The sequence below is a fragment of the Pelophylax lessonae genome (assembly GCF_965119305.1).
Source record: "Pelophylax lessonae genome assembly, chromosome: 1".
Taxonomy (NCBI): Eukaryota; Metazoa; Chordata; class Amphibia; order Anura; family Ranidae; genus Pelophylax; species Pelophylax lessonae.
This window is the reverse complement of record NC_138768.1, coordinates 375,961,574-375,975,611: the sequence shown is the minus strand read 5'-3', so window position 1 is coordinate 375,975,611 and position 14,038 is coordinate 375,961,574. Positions and strand designations below refer to the sequence as shown.

Genomic DNA, 14,038 nt, shown 5'->3' with positions numbered 1-14,038 from the left:
TGAAGAAAATTATGAAAAAATAAATAAAATTTGGGTACAGTGTTGTATGACCATGCAATTGTTGTTCAAATTGCAACAACACTGAAAGCTGAAAATTGGCCTGGGCAGGAAGGGGGCGAAAGTGCCCTGTATTGAAGTAGTTAAACATATATATTAGTATACAGCCCAACTATTTTTTTACTATTGGGGATAATGAGGAGAGCAGCTACACGTGGTGGACTCAGTATTGCACAACCATGATGTAAGCACTGCAATACAGGAAGTAAATGCTGTATGTTTAATAGGCAGATTTGACCATTGCCATGCCCATATACAATTACAAACTAGACCGTAAATACTAGGCTTTAAAAACAAAGATTTTATACATCAAGCAGATCCATTTCATCTATATACATAAATTGTGTTAAACACAACAGCAACTCTGCAGTGAAAAGCTCACTGAATACCTTCAAAATTGTACATTTGTGTGTGCTAGTATCATAACAGACAACAGTATTGTATAAAAACCTCATAAAACCTACATAAAGCCAGCTATCTTACTTATGGTTTTATTTTGGTTTTCATAGCATGAAGAGATCTAAACATGTCTTTTAAGTAAACTTCTTTTAATAAAATAGATTCTACTTAACGAGACTGTTATAGGAGAACAGACTTAAGGGCATTCAAAACTAAAACTGTGCAGCAATGAGAAATCTACCAAAGGAAACAAATGTTCTACTTACGAGAGTGGAACAATAATGAGATAGGGTCCATTAAGCCTCTTGTGCTCCATCAGATATGTTATGAGCGCAATAGTCTGAATTGTCTTTCCAAGCCCCATTTCATCAGCTAGAATTCCATTTAAATTGTTGTTATATAGAGAAACCATCCATTCCAAACCCTGGATCTGAAATTGCAGAGCAAAAAATGGACACAACTCTGTAAAAGCACGTCTGACGGAAATGACTTACAGCTGAATGAGGAGTCAAGTCTACTCAAGTAAAAGTCATGATTTAGACTTGACAGTATACAATATTACCTTTTGTGATACAGGGTAGAGTCTTAAAACGAACAGTAAAAAAATTGGCCACAGTTGTACGGCCTTCTTCTGAACCAATACTGCTCATGTCAGTAAAATAAAGGGATTGTAAAGGCAGAAGGTTTTTTTATCTTGATGCATTCTATGTGAAGCTGCCCCCCTCAGCCCTTCCCCCCCTAATACTTACCTGAGCCCGTCTTTATCCAGCGATGTTGCAGGACTGCCGAGGACTGGCACAGTGGAACAAGTATATTTTATTTTGGCCCCTTATTATTGTAATAAGGAAACACACTATAAGCTACATCTACATCATACTAAACTGAGGCTTGTTTTTAGCCGTTCTTATTTTGACTGGGGTAGTTATAATAGGAGACCCAGGCGTGTGGCCTTAAACTTTGCTAGTGTCCTGTACTGTATGATTAAAATAATTATGTTAAAAGTAGAACTATAGGCAAATTGTTTTTTTGGATAAAGCAAGGAAGGTTTATAACCCCGGTCATTCTTTTTTGTCATCTGTGTGCCATTGCAGAGATTTCTCTTCACTTGGTGTCCCATAACCAAATAGGAAGTGAGAGGAAATCCCTGTAAATAAAGGAATTCCTTGGGAACCCCAGGTCACCAGAACTAGTGTCCCCATTGGAAGATATCCCCTCTTACTTTTCTGGGGATAACCCAAAATTTGGGATTTTCTTTTCATTTCACTTTTAATAACGGGAGACAGGACAAATAGAGAGAGTGAATCTCCCTAATGGGGACACAGACAGCAATAAAAACTGCCAGGTGTTCTAATCCCTCTTCACTCTATCCTATCCTATCAAAAAAAAAAAAAAAAAAAAAAAGTTTTGCCTTTAGTTCTACTTTCAGGTTTAACTGAAAGTATTTTTTAACATGAATTTCCATTTATTTCAGGTTACTCATTATATACCAGTGACAAACTTTACAGAAGCCTACAAAGTAAGCTCAAACATCCACACAAATCCCTGCCTAATAGAATCTTGCAGTCCGAGGCACAGACTAGAACTGAGCGTGCCGCAACATTAATGTCACCTACTACCGACTTTTTTTTTTTTATTCAAATATGCAAGCTGCAGGTCTGTCATCCTCATGCCTGCTAATTTGTTACAGTAACAATTTTTGTATAAAAGGATGCAAATAGAACTTCTGACTTCACTGGCTGCATACTGGTATCAGCAAGTATGAACTTGCTTGCAAATACAGCAGAGCATACACACACTATGCATGCCACATCTTTGCAGGAATTAAAACCATGACTTTGGTGCTGTGAAGAGTGCTAACGACCCAGCCAAGCATTAACTTTTCCATAATCAAGTTTCATCACCGGCTTTGTAGGCTCCTTCTAATGGGTATCTGAATGTGAATAGTGAAAACTTACTGTTAGTTTACCGGTATCGGTCTTTCTATGAACCCTTCCAGGACGGCCTACATATCAGAGATTGTGGCTCCACCCTACAGGAAACACAACTAATTTGCAGCTGTTAAAAAGGTCCCACCCATCCTTGAGCTTCAGTAATAGAAAAGTAACTTTCCAACCAAACTTTCAAGGGACACAGTTATTCAATAACATTCAGTTATATACACATACATTTTTTCTTTTCTTTTTTTTAAAAACTCACCACCGCCGCTGGGCGGGAATTAGGCCGGCCGTCCTGGAAGGGTTCATAGAAAGACCGTTACCGGTAAACTAACGGTAAGTTTTCTCATTTCACCCTTCCAGGACGGCCTACATATGAGAGGATAATAAAGGAATCCATACTGGCCTACCTTAGGGCGGGACCACTGCCTGTAAAACCTTTCTGCCAAAGGCAAGGTCTTGTTGAGACAGTATTTCCACGCGATCGTGCTTTAGGAAGCTATCTTGACTGGACCAGCTGGCTGCATGGCGGATCTGTTCCCAGGATGCTCCTGCTCTTTCGGCCCAGGATGCTGCCATGCCCCTTGTAGAATGTGCCTTTAGGTTTGCTGGTGTGGGGATACCCGACACTCTATAAGACATACTAATGGCTTGCTTAATCCACCTAGAAATCGAGGGTTTTGATGCTTGCAATCCCTTTCTTGGTCCAGAATGTAGAACCAACAGGTGACTAGACCTCCTAAATCCTTTGGTCCTTTCTAAATAGGTGAGAAGACACCTTCTTACATCCAAGCAATGGAATTTTCGTTCCTTTGCACACCTAGGCTTTTCACAAAATAATGGCAGAACCATCTCTTGCTTCCTGTGAAAAGAAGAAACTACCTTGGGTAGATACAAGGGATCTGGTCTAAGAATCACTGTCTTGGAGAATTAGCATAAAGGACTTTGTAAATCTCCCACTCTTCTGGCTGTGGTAATTCCCAACAGAAAAGCTAACTTAACAAAATATTCAGGGTAACCTTATCCAAAGGTTCAAAGGGTTCACTACATAATGTCTCTAGTACTTAAGTTAAATTCCACGCTGGAACATTCACTCTATTAATCGGGGTCGCTCTTACCCGTGCTATCAAAAATCTTTTAATTAAAGGCTCCTTAGACAGACTTTATCTAAAAAAACAGAAAGTGCCGCTACCTGTACTCTAAGGGTGTTAACTGCCACCCCTTTATCTACCCCATCCTGTAAAAATTTCAGGATCAAGGGGATCGAGGCAGAGGAATTCTTCTTCCGACTCTGCCAAGTACAGAATCTTTTCCAAATTTTGGAATAAATTTTCCTAGTCACTGGCTTTCTATTTAGGAGGAGGGTATCAATGACCCTATCAGAACAACCTTTTTCTTTTAGCATTTGGTGCCCACTACCCAGGCTGTTAATTGAAAGAATTGTGGTCTGGGGTGAACAAAAGGTCCCTATAGTAACAGGCCTGGAATCTCTGGGAGTTTCCAAGGGGCTGTCACTGACAGGGATACCAGAGTCGCGAACCACATCCTCTTTGGCCACCATGGAGCAATCAAGACGAGACGTAGTTCCGGACATCCACTGAGTTTCTGTAGAACTCTTGAAATCAGATTTTGAGGAGGAAATGCATAAGCTAGCCTGAAGTGCCATGGCTGTGCCAGAGCATCCAAGCCCAACATATCCTTTTGTGTCAGGGAGAAGACCCGGCGTACTTTTTTGTTCTGCCAAGTAGCAAACAGGAGGACCAAGTGACGCCAGAATGATCTGGCGTCACTTGGTCTCCTTAGCGTTGGGTCCAGGTTTGAGGAACAGCAAGTTAGCTCTTTGCTTTCCCTTTGCCAGACCCCCTCTCTTGGCTTGTCCCCTGAAAGGCCTTTGTTGGTTTCTGTCTTGGAAGTTCCGAAAAGGAATACCTCCCCAACTTGTCCTTCCTCTAAAGGCCCGTACACGCGTGCAGATTGTCGGCCGAAAAGCTTTGGCCGACGACCGATCGGCCGATTGTAGGCTTGTTAGTATGATGCTTCCGACAGCCCACTTTCGGCAGAAAAGAATCTGTCATGCAAGCATTAAAATTTTTGTATGCCGACACCAGAGCGGCCGATTGTTCGCCAGTCAATACAGAATTCGGCCGACAGACAGCAGATTTGCAAGACTGGGCATGCTCAGAAAAGAAAAACACAGGGAAAGTTAACCATCACATGACATCACTTCTGCAGTCGGCGGACAAAATTCTTGTGCAGTCTTTTGCACTTTTCAACAGACACGACAGCCCGGGGAAAAAAGACGGCGTGTACGGGGCTTTAGTGGGGAACTTTTTCCCCTTCTCTGAGGATCTGGATAAAACATCATCCAGACCAGAGCCAAACAAAAAAGACCCTTCAAAGGGCAAGGCACAAAGTCTTAGCTTGGAAGATACATCTCCTTCCTACGCTTTGACCCAAACTGCCCTCCTAGCAGAATTCATAAGAGCCACTGTTCTTGCAGAGGCTATTATCGACTCTACCGCTGAGTCTGCCAGGTAAGACACCGCTTTCCCAATCACAGATAGGGAATCTAGTGTGTCTTGTGATTCCCTCCGTCGTAGAGATTTGACAGTTCCTTGATCCAAAAGTCTGCATTTCTGGCCATACAGGTATCTGCTAGAGCTGTAGTCACATTATAGGAGTTAGAAACCCAAGCCTTTTTAAATAAGGATTAAATTTTGCTATCCATGACATCCTTAACCACTTTACAACCGGAGGATTTTGCTGTCTTACGTCCAGGCCACTTTTTGCGATTCGGCGCTGTGCGACTTCAACTGACAATTGCGCGGTCGTGCGACGCCGTACCCAAACAAAATTTACGTCCTTTTTTTCCCACAAACAGAGCTTTCTTTTGGTGGTATTTGATCACCTGTGCAATTTTCATTTTTTGCAATATTAATTAAAAAAAGCGACAATTTTGAAAAAATAATATTTTTCTACTTTGACCGTTAAAAAATATCCAATATATTCAATTTTTGTCATATTTAGGCCAAAATGTATTTAGCTACATCAGACATCAGAGGGAGAGGATATCAACTGTCGCCTCGAGACCCCCGGCGCCATAGTGACTGTAGCCGTGGAGACTGTTACTTGCCAACCGGAGACACACGATCAGCAGTGGCCGGAGGAGCAGCCCGGATACCGCGGGGCCACAACTTTCACATCAGCAGGCAACCCGCCGGACGCAGGTATGGTATTGTCACCATCTGCTGCACTGATTTGTCTGGATGCCGGAAGCCTGCCTGTTTTGGAATGATCATAACGGATTGGTTCCTTCAGTTTAGAGGACCCCCTCCTTGGATTTCGCTACTGTACACTTATTTGACCCGCCCTAACAGGGAGTCATGAGGTTCTGGTAAGCAGACATCTTTTAACATTTGATGCACGCGGGGTTGATATTTCCATCTTACTGACTCCATCTCTTGGTGGCTGGACTTTCATCTTCTATTGTGGATTATCACTTGCATTTGTTGGACTTTTTCCTCCTAGTGATTTTTTCCAGCATTTTCATTATTGGCGCTGTACTTTGTAATTTATCTTTTATGTCAAGTTGTTTTTTGTACTGGCTGCCTTTTTATCGATTTATTCATATATCCAGAGTGTGACCGAGCGCGGTCTTTTTTTATCTTTTTATTTAGCTACATGTTTGACAAAAAAATTCTCAATGAGCGTATTTTTAACCGCTTTATGACCGGAAGGTTTTACCCCATTCCTGACCAGGCCATATTTTGCGATTCGGCACTGCATTACTTTAACGGACAATTGCGCGGTCGTGCAACGCTGTACCCAAATTAAATTTATGTCCTTTTTTTCCCCACAAATAGAGCTTTCTTTTGGTGGTATTTGATCACCTGTACGATTTTTACTTTTTGCGCTATAAACAAAAAAAAGAGCGACAATTTTGAAAAAAATAATATTTTTCACATTTTTTTATATGAAATTCCCCCCCCCAAAAAATGTAAAAATCAAAATGTTTTAATATTTTAGGCCAATTTGTTTTCTGCTACATATTTTTGGTAAAAAAAAAAAAAAAACAAAACGCAATAAGCGTATTTTGATTGGTTTGCGCTAAAGTTATTGCGTTTACTAACTAAGGGAAAGATTTCTGTCATTTTTGGTGTTTTTTTTTTTTAACGAGTAATGGCGGCGATCTGCAATTTTTTTTGCGGGACTGCGACATTGCGGCGGACAGATTGGACCCTTGACTGACATTTTTGACACTTTTGGGGGTACCAGTGACATTACTACAGTAATCAGTGCTATACATATGCACTGTTACTGTAAAAATGACACTGGCAGGGAAGGGGTTAATTTTTATTGGAGAGGGAGGGGTTAATGTATGCCTGGTGCTTACTGACGTGTGTGGGGGGAGGGGACTGAGTGACACTATGCTGAACCCTGCAATCTGACCCTGCCTGTCACTTAGGAGATCCGCCCGCTTTGTTTACACAAGCGGGCGGATCTCCACACAAGATCCCTGAAGATCGGGGAAGAGCGGAGGTGATCACCGCCGCTCCTCCCCTGGCCTGACTCCCGCTGTAACTGAATACAGCGGGAGCGAGTCTCCGGCGGCGCGCGCGCGCCGCCCACAAGGGGAGGGCTCCAGTGACGTAGGTCTACGTCGCTGGACGATAACGAGCCACATTGCCGCAGTAGCAGCAATGTGAGCGGGGGTAAAGTGGTTAATGTGACCAGCGTTTTCAAAGGACAAATCTGATTTTTTTGATAGATGGGCCAAAGGTGCGTCTAGTTTGGGTTTTTTTACAAACACCTCCAATTCTTGTTCCTCAAAAGGATACCTCCTTTCCAGGTCTTAGGCCTGGATAGAGCATTCATAGGAAATTTCCATTCCAGGTGAATCATGTTTTTTAAAGACTGGTGAATGGGAATTACTCTGTACTGGGCTCTTCCCAAGCCTTTGTACACTCTATCCTGAATGGAAGACTCTTTGGCTGGAGTTGGGAGTTAAGGAGACCCTCCATGCAATCTAAGGGAAAGAGACTCTTGTTCCTTTTGGAACTATCCCTTTCCTGGTCACTGTCTGACCCTTCATCTGAACTGGAAGGGGATCTGATCTGACTGGTACCTTCCCCTGGATCCTCCTCATCCCTAGCTTGTGACGAGGGAACGGGTTGGAACCCTGACAAGAGAGAAGAGGGTCCTGCTCTCGACCACACACTATCCTGGGAGGATAGACTATCCCTGGAGATTTCCTCTGCCTGTGTCAGGGTCTGAGGGATAGCTGCTGTAGTCCTGAATGACTGAATAGTAGCCATCATCTCATCCTGCACTGATTTAAGGAAATCTTTCATTAAAAACGGATGCTTCCTGTCCTGCCAGTTTATTGATACATGTATGGTAAAATGGCTTTGTGTAAGACCTCGATAGCCTATCCCCACAGTTACCACACTTCTTAGACATGCTAGTGCTGGCTGCGTTAAATGGGGGTCTGGCAGGGGCCTCCTGAGTTGAGGGAAGACCTGTGCATAAACATAAAAAGAGAAACGTGTGTATAACAGACATTATTTGTCTAACACTGCGGCTGCTAATCAGGGAAAAAAGGCATGTCTGTCCTACATCTATAGACAGCAGTCGGCCCCATCACCGGTATAGTCCCTTACCCGGTTTCTCTGAATTCCCTGCAGCCACCTGCACCACCGCTTTCTCCCTATTGGAAGTGCGGTCGTTCTGGTCTCTTTGGGGTGTTTCAGCCCCTTAGCAGCCGGAGAATCCACCATGAGTACTCGTGGGTCCGGCGTCCCCTCCATCTTGAGCTTCCTTCCGGGTACCACTTGCTCCTCCTCTCCCGACCGGAAATTCCAGTCTTCAAAGCGAGGCTTGAGGCGCACTCGCTTGGCGGGAAATACAAATTTCTTACCGTTTCCAGCTACAGAGGAGCAATGGAGGAGACTCTTCCTGCAGAGACAACAGGACTTCAGGTATGGAGGGACCTTCTCATTAAGGTAACCGACTACCTGCCATGTTTGGCGACCTGTAAGCTCCTTGTCCAAGGACACAGATAGGGAGGAACCACCCAGAGGCTGTCCGTACCTGCCTTACAGGGGTACCTATCAGACACTCATTTACCTTCAGGTCAAGAAAAAAAACAAACGTTCCGAAGTAGGTTGGAAACACAATTGAACTGAAGCTCAAGGATGTGTGGGACCTTTTTAACAGCTGCAAATTAGTTGTGTTTCCTGTAGGGTGGAGCCACAATCTCTCATATGTAGGCCGTCCTGGGGGGGTGAAATGAGAAATCAACATCATAAACCGCCTGGAAAGCATTTCAAATTTACTTCCACTGCAGTCTCTCTTGAATCAGAACCCTGTTCGAACAGTGGATGCTTTACAGGCAGAAGCTATGCTTTCTAAACTACTTCTAGCAAGAAGCACGCTTTTTTTATTTTTACACCTGTGATTTTCCAAAGAGACCTGAAAAATATCAAAAAAACATGAATAGAAGTGGAGTGAATGCCAAATAGATTTTGGGCTTCATATTAACAAGGAATAAAAAAAAAAAAAAAAAAAAAAAAAAAATGTTTTACTGTTGGCAGTCATTTACAACTAGAGCGGAGTAACAGACTGCCAGGCCTCTAGTTAGTCTTATAGGGCGAAGCAACATTGAAAAAAAAAATAAATAAAAATTGTGAAATAGGGGAAAAATATAGCTTCTATAAACAAATATACAAAAGCAAACAAACTAATTTTTTTCCCCATGTTATGATGTTTAGTCTTTTAAATAGCAAAAACAAGAGGTATGGAAAATTAAACTTTAAGTACCTGGTAATGCTTAAGAGAACCATTGATAAGAAGGGAGGATTGTTTTTCCACCCGCTCTGAAATGGCATGAGCCACTCCATAGTAAGATTGTAACTGTCGTTCATCTGCTTGCATACTATATTCATCATCCACATCCTGCTTTGCATTCCTAAGGCATAACAGAACAAATCATTACCATTTCACTTTAGAAGTAGGAATTTGATTAAAGAATTCCAATCCAATATAAAACAGAGTTCGCTAAATACTACTTATGAAAACATCCACCTTCCCTTACTTTTGAGTGGGTAGAATATGTATTCAAGAACAAATATATTTGTCCTTGCCCATTTGATTTTCAACACCGCGTATACGTACATACTAAACTGTACAAGCTTGCAGTGCATCATGAGAGCAGATTAATATATATATATATATATATATATATATATATATATATATATATATATATATATATATATATATATATATATATATATATATATATATATATATATATATATATATAGGACTGGTCTGGAAACACAGTGAAATAAGGATTCAAATGTTTACCCTTAATAGCTAAATATCGGATAAAAAGCATGCAACTGGGCTCTTTTACCTGCCAAATTATTTTCATTTCTGTTAATCAAATTATAAAATTTACAAGTCTCTGCCAGAGAACACATCCGGGAGGATGACATAACTTTCAGTTATAGACTATAGTAGGAATACAATGGTGGCCTCTCTTTACCCACAATTTGCTCACTGAACAATGAAAGAAGAGTTACAGACTGATGAGGTAATTTCAGTTTACTTTTTTAAAGCCTAGCACACACTAGTATTTTTTTTGTTCAACCCAGCTGGCTGAATGAAAAAAAAAAAACTGACAGCTCAGGTCAGAGCCACTGTACTAACAAACCAATGTTAGTACAGCGATCCTCTCTGCTGTTCTATTGTCTTCTGACAGGAGGACAGCCCCCCCCCCCAACCAGAGCACTCCAGTCAGCGCTCTCAGCCATTGACTGAGAGCACTAATAAGGAGCTGATCGGCAGACCTGTTTCAATCATGCCCATGCGGCTGGCTTCTGTCAGACCAGCTGCAGTACACACAAGCCAAATGTTGGCCGGTTTCTATTGAACTGGCTTATGCCGTCTGACATTCAGCCCATGCGTACAGGGCTTAACTCCTATCAGCATGTTCCTTGTCATTTGAATTTTGCTGTGTAGAGGTTTGCAAGAAACTGATCGCAAATCAAGCATTTATACTAGCCGATTTAAAAAATGAACTGAATGCTTTAAAAATGGGTATAGAGCTGCATTGATGTGTCTCTTTTATAACTGCTTGGTCTTCAGCTTTAATTTCAGAGAGTCAGTATGAAGTGTTTCTAATGTTATAATGGGGTTACATTATGATTTTCAACATGGCGTATATGTACATACTAAACTGTACAAGCTTGCAGTGCATCATGAGAGCAGTATATGTATATATATATATACACACACATACACAGTAATACCTTGGTTTGCGAGTATAATTCGTTCCAGCAGCTTGCTTGTCATCCAAAACACTTGTATATCAAAGCAAGTTTTCCCATATGAAAGCACTGAAACTCAGATGATTCGTTCCACAAGCATTTAATGGTATAAAGAAAGATATGCTATTATATATAAAGTACATTACTGTACAGTATAAGTATGCCATCTCCTCTGTTAAACATTATGTGCCCCTGTGTCCGTGCTGTACATAACAGATGCCGATTTATACTGTATTAGAGCGTCTCTGGCACTGTGTGACTGTTCACTGCAGCCCTCTGCTTCTCTCCTCCCCTCCTCCTCAGATGATGTCAGAAGGAGTGATCGGCCCCTCCCGCCGGGGAGAGCAGAGAGACGAGGCAAGAGAGGCAGAGAAACGAGGAGACATATACAGTAAGTGCAGGGACACTCTGAAACAGTATAAATCGGCATCTTTATATACAGTACAAGCACTGGGACACATAATGGTATGTAACAGAGGGGATGGCATGCTTATAGTGTACAAAACTGCTGGTATATCAAGACGCTCGTAAACAAAGTTACTCGCAAACCAAGGTTTCACTATATATATATATATATATATATATATATATATATATATATATATATATATATATACCCATACACACACACACACAGTAAAATTAAACCGTTATTGGTTACATAAAACAAAAAAAAAGTAAATAAAACTGTTATAGATTAGTATTAAAGAGAGTCTGAAGATTTGGACTGCAAAAATAATTCTATTTGGAGCAAGCTTATTTTACAATAATTTTTAGATTTTAGTTAGTACACTGCAGGAAGAAACAGCTGGCATAGACAGCATGAAAAAAAGGACTCCCAAAGGATAATCCAGGACATACTCAATGATGTGCTTAGCGCTCTGTTCTGCAAGGTCCTCTGTGTTCTTCTTTTCATCCGCTTCCAATCTGCTAGACTCTTCATCTTCATCCTAGGTGTTAAAAAATGCTAATATTAGAGACATGCTTAGGCCATATATAAGCATAGCATCACTTGCACACTTATTGTTTAGAATGATGTATGATTAGTCATCCCCATACAGTGTTTCTATATGTTCTGATTAGCTACAGCTGCACTTGTGTGTCTGACATGGAAACGGGTTACCAGGGCATGTGGTTTCAAAGAGCACAGAGCAGCTGTTAGAAGATACAGCATTTCACAATGACACAAGTCATGTGTAAATGACAAGCTTAAAAACAATGCAGCTGCAATGAATAAATAAAAATCACAAGTCAGCATGCATAACTCTAAAGTTTTGCCATCTACTCAGACCCGAACAGTATTGCTTAGTCCACTCATAAGCAGATCAGCTTTCTGTCTACGGTGTGACCTCAGTGCCCAAAAGACTGTGGCAACAATGTAACGTGGTGATGCTTTTACACCAATTGTGTGGTACATGTGGGGAGATAGCAGAAAAAGATTAGCAGTTCACATTATATGAATGTAAAAGGTAGATGGTGCTGGGGAACACCCTGTAATAACTGCAAATTTATTAAATTACAGTCATGGCCAAAAATATTTGCACACCTGCATTTCTGTCAGATAAAGCACTACATCGCCAAGAAAATTGCAAATAAAAAAATGTTTAGGCATTCTCATGTTTATTTCTTTTGTTTGTATTGGTAGGACACAAAAAAGTGGAGAAACAAATAGCCAAACCTGACCATGTTCCACACAAAATTCCAAACGTGAACTGGACAAAATTGTAAGAAATAATTGCATTCCAAGTTTGTGATGCTCCTGTAATTTGTAATTAAACTCACCTGTATTAGCCACTTGCCGACCGCCGCACGACTATCTACGTCGGCGGTCAGCCCCTCACAGGCAAAGTGACGTAGGGCTACGTCACTAGCTTGTGAGGGTCTAGGGAGCGAGCGCGCGCCGCCGTAGGCGTGGTCACGGACCCCCCCCGCGCGTTTGACCGGCGGACTCGATGTCCGCCGGTCACTCTACGATCGGCGGGGGAGAGGGAGAAAGTCAGGCGGCTTGTGTAAACAAGCCGCCTGTCATTCTACCCTGTGTATGAAGGATGATCATACGGTTCTACTATGTAGAACCGTTGATCACTCTTCATACATCTGAAGCCACAGCCAATCACAGTAGAAAGCACGCCCCTAGGGACACGCATAGCCCCTCCCTTTCAAAAAAAAAGTTAACCCCTTCACTGCCAGTGTATTTTTACAGTAACAGTGCATATGTATAGCACTGATTACTGTAGAAATGTCACTGGTAACCCCAAAAGTGGCAAAAAGGTCAGTCAAGGGTCCGATCTGTCCGCCGCAATGTCGCAGTACCGCAAAAAAAAAAAAAAAAAAAAAAAAAAACGCAGATCGCCGCCATTACGCGTTAAAAAAAAAAAACAACAAAAATGACAAAAATCTTTCCCTTTGTTAGTAAACGCGATAACTTTTGCGCAAACCAATAAAAATACGCTTTTTGCGATTTTTTTTACCAAACATAGGTACCATAAAACAAATTGGCCGAAAATGTTAAAAAATTTTGATTTTTACATTTTTTTGGGGGGAATTTCATATAAAAAAATGTGAAAAATATTGCTATTTTTGCAAAATTTACGCTCTTTTTTTGTTTATAGCGCATGATCAAAAAAAAAAAATCACACAGGTGATCAAATACCACCAAAAGAAAGCTCTGTTTGTGGGAAAAAAAGGACGCCAAATTTGTTTAGATACAGCGTCGCACGACCGCGCAATTGTCCGTTAAAGTCACGCAGTGCCGAATCGCAAAATACCCCCTGGTCTTTTAGCAGCCAAATCCTAAGTGGTTAACAGGTGCTGACAATATAGAAATCACATCGGCAGCCAGTTAAAATGGTGAAAAATTGACTCTCTGTTGTGTGTCTGTGTGTGCCATGTGGAGCATGGAGAAGAAGAGCTTTCGGCGGGGGTACCTGTGTTTGATAAGTGCCCACTTCCAGATGACCTTGCCACGGCGAGGTCCCTCTCCTCCTTACCCCGCTGCTGGGCCATTCACAAAGCGCAGTGCACTTCACGCATGAGCAGTAGGGAACCAGATGTGAAGATGCAAGGCTTCACTGCTGGTTTCACTTACAAGAAATGGCGGCAGTACCCGAGAACTGATTGAAAAATCGCCTGGGGTGCTGACTTAATGGGATCCCTTAAAAGGTAAGTGTCCCAATAATAAAAGTCAGCAGCTACAGTATTTTTTGGTGGGGGGGCGGGGTTGGAGCTCCACTTTAATTTTCCTGAGTTATATAGTTGCTCTGGTTCAGTGATTCAAAGTATAAAAGGCAGTGTTTTAGCATAACAGCCAGGCAA

General features: G+C 41.7%; 1 protein-coding gene across 2 annotated transcripts in view; it reads right to left on the bottom strand.

Moving 5' to 3' along the window:
* The window catches only part of SMARCA2 (SWI/SNF related BAF chromatin remodeling complex subunit ATPase 2), a 300,239-nt gene that overhangs the window by 235,789 nt on the left and 50,412 nt on the right, over positions 1-14,038 (bottom strand). For both annotated transcript variants that reach the window (XM_082242988.1, XM_082242989.1), the window contains exons 13-15: positions 11,585-11,673; positions 9,210-9,357; positions 723-886 (exon numbers count right to left, since the gene is read on the bottom strand). In XM_082242988.1, the coding sequence (XP_082099114.1) occupies positions 723-886; positions 9,210-9,357; positions 11,585-11,673 (401 nt within the window). The remainder of the gene's footprint in view (positions 1-722; positions 887-9,209; positions 9,358-11,584; positions 11,674-14,038) is intronic.